Source organism: Phycodurus eques, chromosome 8 (genome assembly GCF_024500275.1).
Source record: "Phycodurus eques isolate BA_2022a chromosome 8, UOR_Pequ_1.1, whole genome shotgun sequence".
In the NCBI taxonomy this organism is placed as follows: domain Eukaryota; kingdom Metazoa; phylum Chordata; class Actinopteri; order Syngnathiformes; family Syngnathidae; genus Phycodurus; species Phycodurus eques.
In genome coordinates, this window is record NC_084532.1 from 11,991,825 (window position 1) to 12,001,641 (window position 9,817).

The 9,817-nt window shown below is 38.0% G+C and overlaps 1 protein-coding gene across 1 annotated transcript in view; it reads left to right on the forward strand.

The window, feature by feature from the left end:
* The window catches only part of negr1 (neuronal growth regulator 1), a 215,817-nt gene extending 206,331 nt beyond the window's left edge, over positions 1–9,486 (forward strand). Inside the window, exon 8 of the mRNA XM_061684176.1 lies at positions 1,932–9,486. Coding sequence (XP_061540160.1) covers positions 1,932–2,032 — 101 coding nt within the window. The 3' untranslated portion in view covers positions 2,033–9,486. The remainder of the gene's footprint in view (positions 1–1,931) is intronic.
* Positions 9,487–9,817: the final 331 nt, after the last annotated feature.

The window sequence follows — 9,817 nt, forward strand, 5'->3', positions numbered from 1 at the left end:
TAATTGAAGGCGAGGAGAAACTTGGCAAAGTTAAACCAGTAACAGAGCTAAACATAGAATAAACACATGCTCCGTCATCTGCATGGCAACAGGCGAATGTGTGTGACTTACTTCAGCGCGGATACTCTAGTTTACTGATCACCAATGTCCTTTCGGAAGAAAAGTGTCATAAAAAGTCCAACGAAAAGGAAAAAAACAATTAAAAAATAAATATATTTGGAGCAGGGAAGATATATTGTGTTTGCGCTCACATCAGTGGTAGCTTTAATGTTACTGTGAAGTCTTACAAAACTGGTCTCAATTGATAATGTTCAAGTCAAAACATGATGTTATAACAGATGAGATTTGTCAGGTTTTAAAATTGCTTTTTAAAATTGACAAACTGGATTTGTCATTTCCTTCCTATTAAGCATACTCAGATATTGGATGTTTAACACTTGTTCATAACAACACATTTCGATTATGATTTTACGCATGCCAGAAATAAAACATGAACCATTAGGTAGCATTCAGTGGAGCACAGACCTCTGCTAAAGTTAAACTAACCTACAGTAAATGCGTCTTCTGTGTCAGGCCATTCTTTTCCACTCCAGCCACGTAGCGGCAGTTGCGTCTGCTGGATCTCAAGACACCACTCGGACTGTAACAACAAATAGAATGAATGAATTCTTATGTCCACATTTTGTCAGTATTTTTACTGGGAATTAATAAGTGTCACTCTTCCTTGACATTTCTTAGAAATCGTGTTTGGTGGAGGTGAAAATGGTTCCTTAATAGGGCTGTCACTATCAAATCTTTTTAGAATCGACTATCCTATTAATTATAGATCGAATAATCGAATAATAATCACCCCAAAAAAATGCTAATTGACTTCTATCCTTAAAATGCATATGTTGGTACTGTGCGTATGGTATATAAATTCAGTGTACAGAATATGAAACGACAAAATGCTTAATGCTAAACAGTTAGCAATCGCCAGTAGCATGAGTGTGCTAGCGATGACCATTTTAGGTAAAAATAAATAAATAAAAACGCTAACTACCATTCAGCTCACTCATACATCATGCTATATGTACAAAACACATCTCACAGTGTGTCACGTACAGATGCTCGTCTGTCGTTTTTGGGCGAGTTTAACAGTGACCCAACACTGCACTCATTTGCAATAAATGTTCGTGTAAAACATGGGCTCTCGTGGCATAAACATTGTTCCGGGTGGAATTTTTGTTTTTTTGTTTTTTAAATCTCTCCGGAGCTTTGAGGCGGAAATTTTGCATCGACCTATATTTGATGTTAATGTTTTTTTTTAATCATATTGACCACCGAAGAAACTCATTTTATTTCAAGTGCAAGTGCATATTTCTCTGCCAAATGCCTAAGTCATATTTATCCAACATAATTTCATCCTTCGATAAAGTTTTGTGCAACTTGAGAATGTTGCTTTATTTGAGAAGAGTGATTCATATTTTAAATTTTAATTCTTGTACAACACGACTTTGAAGATAAAACAAAGTGTATGCCTCCCCCAAAAAAGGAGATAGTTTGGATCCTTGTGCACGTCTTTGTTTAATTAATCAGATACTCTGCTTTGATATGAAGAAGTGTTTAAAGTCCAAATGTGTACCGATTCGAAAATACTCCTCAAAATGGGCTTTGAATGCCACGTTTTTTTTTAAATGCATTTTCTTTGTTCTGTTGTGACTTATCTGCCGAAAGCACTTTTAGTCAACATTTGGTATTTTTCAACGGGTTCTTTCAAAGAAACTAACTGTATACATTATTTGAAAGTTTGTCAATTATTTGACTCAACCAAAAAGACTTGCATCAAACCCCAAAGTCATTCGCAAATATCTTGTTTATGTGTCAGTATTGAGTTTGTTCCCCAGTGAATGCACCACTGCAACTCATCTTTTCTTGTTTGCCGCCCACAGCACCCAACACTGCGCCCTATGGGAGCACAGGAAGCGCGCACGTCCCGCTGGCCTGCCGGTACCTGGTCCTGGCTCTGACCACCTTGATGGCCGCGTACTAGCGGCAGAGCAGCGAGCAAAGTGACTGTCGAGAGCATTTACAAGTCTTCGGTGACATCGCCCATGACTGGATTCCAAACGGGTGCAGTTTGTTGCAAGGCAAAGAGGGGAAAATAATAATTATTTTTCTTTTTTTTTTGTCATAGTGTAAATACTATTTGTTGTTTTCTTTCTTTGCATTTTCATTTTCTGATTGATGGATGAATCCGCCCCTCTCCCTCCTTGGCGTCCAATCGTATCAAACGCTCAACTTCACTCACTTGACATTTGCATCTGTTTATCTCTCTCACGACGATAAAGAAACAACTGTGCCAATTCTCTCAGTACACGTGATTACCATAACAATGATCATTTGAATGTATTGTGGGTGGCTGAATGGAAGAAAATACTCATTTTACTATAAAAAAACAACAACAACAAAAGCAGTAGTCATTTTGTTTGCTTTTAGTTAGCGTGCCTGTTTAACAGCTTGAATCAGGTAGTCAAAGTAGAAAAGTTACCTGTAACATATCTGTATCTTAACAAGTTTAGTTTTTTGTTTGTTTTTTTGGGGGGGGGGTACTTCAATCAAATGACTATGTACAGATGACGAAAGGAACAGTCGCCTTGCTTCTCCTCGCAGATTTGTCACAAACTTGTCACATTTCGTAAAGGTCTGTTTCAGTCAAGAGGAAAATACCAACCTCGCGTGCTTTGCCTGCATCTTAATGATTTCGTGATTCGTTGTTTGTATTTTGGGCAAGGTGGGAGTGCTTCATTCCCTTTTCTTGTACAAAAGAGTTCCTAAAGGAGTTCTCAAAAGATGGTTATGTTACGCTACCTGCTGCATTCAAGACTGGCAGGTCGAGAGATGCTACTTAGAATACATGAATTACGACCCCCAAACGTTTTAGCTGAATGCGAACAAAAAAAAATATATATATATATATATATATATATATATATATATATATACACACACACACACACACACACACACACACAGTTCCAGGCAACACCAGTTGTATGAAATAGCAATTTCTAGTATAGCCAATAGTTTGTGTAGCGTGTTATTGGGGACCGCCATAGTTGTGTGACATCAAGCTACTGCATCTCATGCAGTAATAAAACATAGCTTTGCCCTGACTTCCCTAGTTGGAACCAACTTTGATTACCAATTTTCGCATTTCCCTGTAATGCAGCATTTGTACCGAAACAACACTGTTATTGCCGCACATTATCCGGAAATAAACAAATTTTGCAGAAAATGGTTACACGAATTAACAAGTGATTTCTAGAAACGTATCAATAAAAACCCGCTCACATTTCAACCCAAATATGTACGATGATTACAGCTAAAAACTGCATAGCAACTCAAGCTTGACTCATCCATAGAGTAAGTGAATGTCCATGAAGTCAAACTAAATCGAGTGTTCTATTTTGTTTCATTTTGTAAACTGAACCTGGTAACTTCTGACTTTCTGTCTATGGCATAATCATCCTCCAGTATCTATCAATCTACAGTGTAAGAAGATACTGTAATGCCTTAATAGCAACATACTCACTGAAGGACATTTGGACGAGCCACTAAATGTTTGTTTAAGAGACTATATTACTGAATGTTCCATCCGAACAAATAGTCGAAATTAGACAAGCGAGGACAATTTATTGAGTTGTCGTTGTGTTAAACTCCCAGTATCCTCACATGAACTTGAAACTGCAAATCTTCTAGCGAAATAGCCATGGCAGTTAAAAGACTTTAAAGCACAAACACTGTTATTGCTTCTACGTTTGGTTCTGTGGTGATTTCTTTTTCTTGTTAGCTTGTTTAACAAATTCTAAACATTTAAAAAAAAAATGAAAAACCTGCACCATATGGTCTTGTTTAAATGTTAAGCTACAATGAACAATAAGTGAGGAACGTATTTATTCACTTCCTTTATACGTAAAAACAGTGTATAAAAGTACATTTGAAACAACCGGTTGGTTATGTGACGCTCATTTGATTTGAATGGGCACAGTGTTGCATTGATTGAGGTGTGTTTATTTGTCGGGTAAAAGAACAAATGTGTGCAATCAACTGAGCTCCTTTTTGAAGCGGGGAGAGGGCGTGCACCGATATTACAGTATTGTAGAACAGACTCAATGGGTGTGTATATGTGGAGAAAATATAGGTACATTCGTATCTTTAGAGCCTGTGCGTGTAGTCCTAGTTTTCACACACTTGACTCTTTGACGTCCAGAGTGTGCTTGTGATGCATGTTGACATGAAATATCCGCCATTTATTGTTGATTTGTTCATTTTATTTTATATCACAGTCGCCTATCGTTACCCTGCAAATTTTTGTGACGCATTTGATGAAAGCCGGAAATTTTGCTAGCAGTAATCACCTGCTAGTACAGTGGTGCCTTGATATACGAGTGATCCAACTTACAAGTTTTCCGAGCTACTCGCCGTTATTTGGCTAATTGTTTGCTTTGACTTGTGGACAGAAATTTGAAAGACGAGTGATCTCAACTCAGCTCACTTAACAACAACCAGCAGTTTAGCATAGAACAATTTGTCACAAAAAAAAAAAGAGGATTCAAGCTCTTTAATACCACTCCTAATTCAAGTAAAACAGACAATCCATGTATATTTTTAAAAAACAACATCATTTTACCTTTAAGTCCGCTAGCTTAATGCTCACACACGTGCACACATAGACCTCTCGTGGTGTTCCAGCAAAGTGCCCTTGAGACCATTTTGTTTTCTTTACTCATCAATATTAAAAAAAAAAAAACAAAACACACACACACACAAAACTCTCTGTCATCAACTCCCCCCAAAAGTGTTGATGGGTTTATATTTGAGTTCTTGTGAGAATTGCGCCTCTCGCTGAGCCCCCGTTATACGAATAGGCATGTATAGATTTTTATATTCATTGTAGCTTCCCTTCACCTCCTTTGTAAATAGGTTTATTGATATACAGACATGAATACCTAATTTAACTATATGTACTCTTCTTATTTTATTATTATTATTGTGTGTATAATTTTGGGAAAGGGTGGCCTTTGTTTGGGGGGGGGGGGCTTGATCACCTGCCTCCATAAATGTCTGTGCACATGCCTGCTATAACGCTTTAAGCAATGGATATTTGAACTCAAATGGTGCTGCAACACATGTAGACTGATAATATGCCAATACTCACAAGCATATATTTTTATATTTTTTTTATATTATATTTTAATTTTTTATCCTCTGTGAAAACTAATATTCTTGCAGATTACTGAGTCACCTACAGCAGTTGAGTGAAACTCTTCTAGATTTGTCGGCATCACTGTATTGTGTTGCCACCCAGTGGTCAAGTCATGTACACCAGGAGCCGCAGGAATTGATCATGACGTACAAACTGTTTAATTCTTTAAATTCTATTTGATTCTGTTATTACCGTTCATATAAAATACAATGTTATAGAGTGCCATTTGTGAGTGCTCATTTGTTGTTTTTTGGGGGGGGAGGCTGGAACGTATTAATGGTCTTGGCATTCATTTCAATGAGGAAAGATGAGTTGAGATACCTGCGATTGGCTGGCAACCTCCTGCCCGATGACAGCTGGGATAGGCTCCAGCACGCCCGCGACCCTAGTGAGGAGAAGCGGCTCAGTAAATGGATGGATGGATGGATGGAGTTGAGATATGATTGTTTTGTTTTACGTGTGGTCACAGACTGTATTAGTTCTCAAGGCACCACTGTATTCCACATCAAATGTACTGGATGTTGAATATTTGCGGGGAGAAATGGTATAAATGGTATTCCCTTTTATTAATTCAATCTTATTTGCAATAACAAACAAAAAAAAACGTCATGTTCCGATCCTTAAACCTATATGTGAGTTCATAAACGCTCATAGGGGTTAGTCCCAGTGTAGCTGCTGAGTCATGTTTATCGTGGCATATCATGCATATTTGTCGGCCCTCCTCTGTGCCCTCGAACACTTTGTGCAAATACTCGGCTGAGCCCAGATGGCCAGATGCCACAGTGCACACAGCATATAGGATTATCCTGCTTTTGCGCCCGCCGTCATTATTGACTGCGCTGTTAGTCGCTAAATCTTCTGGCATATTTACAAACATAAGTCACGGTTTATTTCATCCCGGAATGCATTGAGGAGGGACTCAGATTGTATTTCGTTTGCACAAACTACAATCACATGATGTTGAACTCGCGGTGTGCTCCATCGGGCTGTTTCATGATGGTCTCCAGTCCAAATTAAAATGTTGGTTTACAACCGGAAAGTGCACTGCCTCACCTCCCTGCTAACATCAGAAATCTCATTGAAATAAATTCTTGCATGTAGAGGAGGCCCACGCTTGAAGTTTGAAATGAGCCATCTCCATACACTGTATCGGGATCCAACCGATGCGTTCAAATGTATACAAACCAGAAGTACTGTACTGAATGTGCCTTCAAGTATTTTGTCAAACACCACTAGGACGGAAGTAGACCTTTCATTAATCCACATTTACACCAAGCAGTGTGTTTTAGTTTGGGAACTCTTGATCGGGCTTGTGATTCCTCTGTGACGTGTGTAAACGCTAGCGATGGGCATAATAATTCATGAATTATTCTCAAGAATTTGATCATTTGGGTGGAATCTGAGACAAAATGGAGTGCACTACTTGGATGGGATCTAAAGAAGCCCAACGTGACGTCAGCTATGGGAAGTTAAGCTACGTACAGATGATGTAGCGCTACAACCTGGGTAGCAATATTCTTAACACGGTACTAGCATTACATAAAAAAAATGTCCAAAAAAAATAGTGCTGGCATGATCCTTCAAAATTCTTAAACAAGCGCCTCAATGTCATAATAAGTTGTTTTTTTTTCAATGCAGGTTTTTATTACCTTCCTTGTAACAAGGAAGTGACACCTCTCTGTGGACCAATCATTGGACAGCAGTGTTCCTAGCTCCGCCCTCCACTACTGAACGGCGCTATGCTGTGCTTAAAAGTGGGTCGCTACAGTTCTTAATTTTTGACAACAGAAACGCCCAAAAAATAGCGGACCGAGCTGAACGGTGTGAAGAAAACGAGCTACAGTTATATTATGTGCAGTCTTGCGGTCACCGTCGTTTACTTTCACTGATAATGGATGGAATTATTTCCATAAATAATTTGACCTCTTTTCAATTTTTATCAATTTACACGTTTGTGCGATAGCATCATAATTATGTTCCCCTTTAATTAGAGCCACAAATGTGCTTCGCAGTGACCTTTGCGCACTTAAGGGAGCGCAAGAAGAAATAAAATTGCAATTTTACTAAATTGGATTGCATTTTCATCAAGCTGATATGCCTCCAAATACCAAGCACCGCATGTGTTTGCCCTCAATATTAGTTATGCAGGGTTCAACTCCTTTTTACAGTAGACTTGTACTCCACAAATGCATTTCGTTTCTTTCTGTTTAAGGTGATTGACACACCGTACCTGACAGTTCCCTTCCGTGCAGCTGCAAATAGTGTATTATAAAATAAACAATGCTTCTTGGAGACAGTAGGTTTCAACACACAGCAACAACAACTCCACCCGTCAGACTTCCTCGACAGTAGCGCGTACATTACAATGTGGGGAGGTGAGATGGCACTTGACGAACCGATCGGAGATTCCACACCAGGTGATGCGTTGCTGTTTACAAAAAGAGTATTAGGGTCACACACACACAACAAAATAATAAGAATTTTAAACCATTACTGAGAACAGCGGACGTTGAATAAAGTTATAATATTTAGAGGGGGAAAAACAAAGTTGTAGTAAGATATTCAAATCAGAGTATTAGTCAGAGGCCAGCGCTTGAAATGTTACAAGAATAAATTCTTAGAGAGAATTGATTGTGAAACATGTAACTTGACTTCATCCTAATGCAAGTAGGTGTTTATGGTCGTAATATTGTGACTGTATTATACTACCATCATGTGATAATATTTTAGGATTATGACTTCTTTCTCGGGAGAAATATTGTTCTTTTGTGGAAATATTACCACTTTTTTTTTGTCTGGTAACATCGTTCATTTTTTTCTCAGACAATTTTATTTATTTTTTTAGTGTGGCCCTAATGCTTCTTCGTAGCTTTAAAATAGCAAAGTGATTTGATGCTCCTACTGTGCACTTCAGGTGGATTTAAAATTGCGTTGTCCAGCAAGTAAATTAGGACTGCGTGGTTTTTCGTATCCATTATTTGTTATTATTGATTTGATTTGTTTTATTTTGTTATTATTGTTATTGGAGTGGGGTTGGCTGTGTTGTTAATAGACCCTCCCCCATGCCTTTAATTTGGGGAGATATTGTTGCATTCTGCCGCCTGCCTCTGCAGCAGTCACATTGCACCTCACTGAGCAGCATACTGAGTTGTGAACATCGAAAGAACAACACAAACACACTCACTTGGTGCACATGTTTGTCACGTGGCAGATTGCAATAAGTCCTTCTGTCAAACACATGGGGAAGACAAAATGTAGTTTCTCCACCTCCAAGCAAAAGAAGTGGGTGAAATATATATATCATTTTATTTATTTATTTTTAAATTGGTGTATGCTAGTGTGGCAGCTGCCATTGTTGGAGTGGACGTTTGAAAAGCATTCGTCAACTGAGACGTGAAAAATAAGTCACCGGCTGTTCATGGAACTTTAAAAGAAAATGAGGAACAGTCAATGTATTGCTGCTGTGTGCACTATTAGGTTTGTTTTCAATGCTCACAAATGCACCACACATCACTTTGCAGCAACATTTTGTTCTCGGTGGAAAGCAGGGGTGGAGGACCTTTTCATCCGGCCTGCTGTGCAATTCTGAAAACAAATAAAACGTCACAGGAACTGTTATAAAAAGCCCCCAAAAATATAACACAAAACTTTGCGTCATATTTTTTCATACATTTACGATGGCCCTCGGAAGGCCTGAAAGGAAAAAGATCCTCCACTCCTGCTCCCTCATACAAATACAACATACTGTATGTATTTCTGAGGTTTTTTTTTGTTAAACACACACACACACACACACACATACACACAAACAAGTACACATTTAATGGTGTTTGTTCAAAAAATGTGGCTGGACGTTCTTATTCCGTGGGCACCATATGATCAACTCACATTTTTATTATTTAATGTTGAAAATATGATGGTATTACTTTAGAAATGTTGTGAGGAGAATGGAAATGTTTACTCCAACGTGTTTGAAGGTCCTTTAGGTGCCGGTTGTACATTTATAGGCTCTAAATCACTGGAATGATACACATAAGTGGCATTGATATACCTATACCTATATAAATATATTTAAATATATAAATATATATTGATATTTGTCCCAATACAAGAAAATCCATGTACATTAATTGATTTAAAGCTTACATTGTGTACAGTATAGCACGTATGCAAGTCCATTTTCATCATGTTCGATGTAATTTTGTAGCAGTGGTTTGATACTAATAAATGGCAGTCGATGATGGAATTGTAAAATTTGTGAGGTTTGCTTTCTTGTGTGTTCTCGGATCTGAGTTTGAATCTCAGTTTCTGTCTCTGTGATTTTGTCAGTTTTCTCATGTCATATTCAATGAAGACTCTAAATTACTAAACATACAGTCGATATAGAAAATCTACACACCCCTGGTCAAATGCCAGGTTTTTGTGATCTACAAAATCATTTAGAAACATTTTCCACCATTAACACAACACAGTTGAATAGAAAAATGAAATATTTTCGAGATGGGAAGTAAAAATCAACAAGTGAAATAATGTGATTGCACAAATGTGCACATCCTCTTATAGGTACAG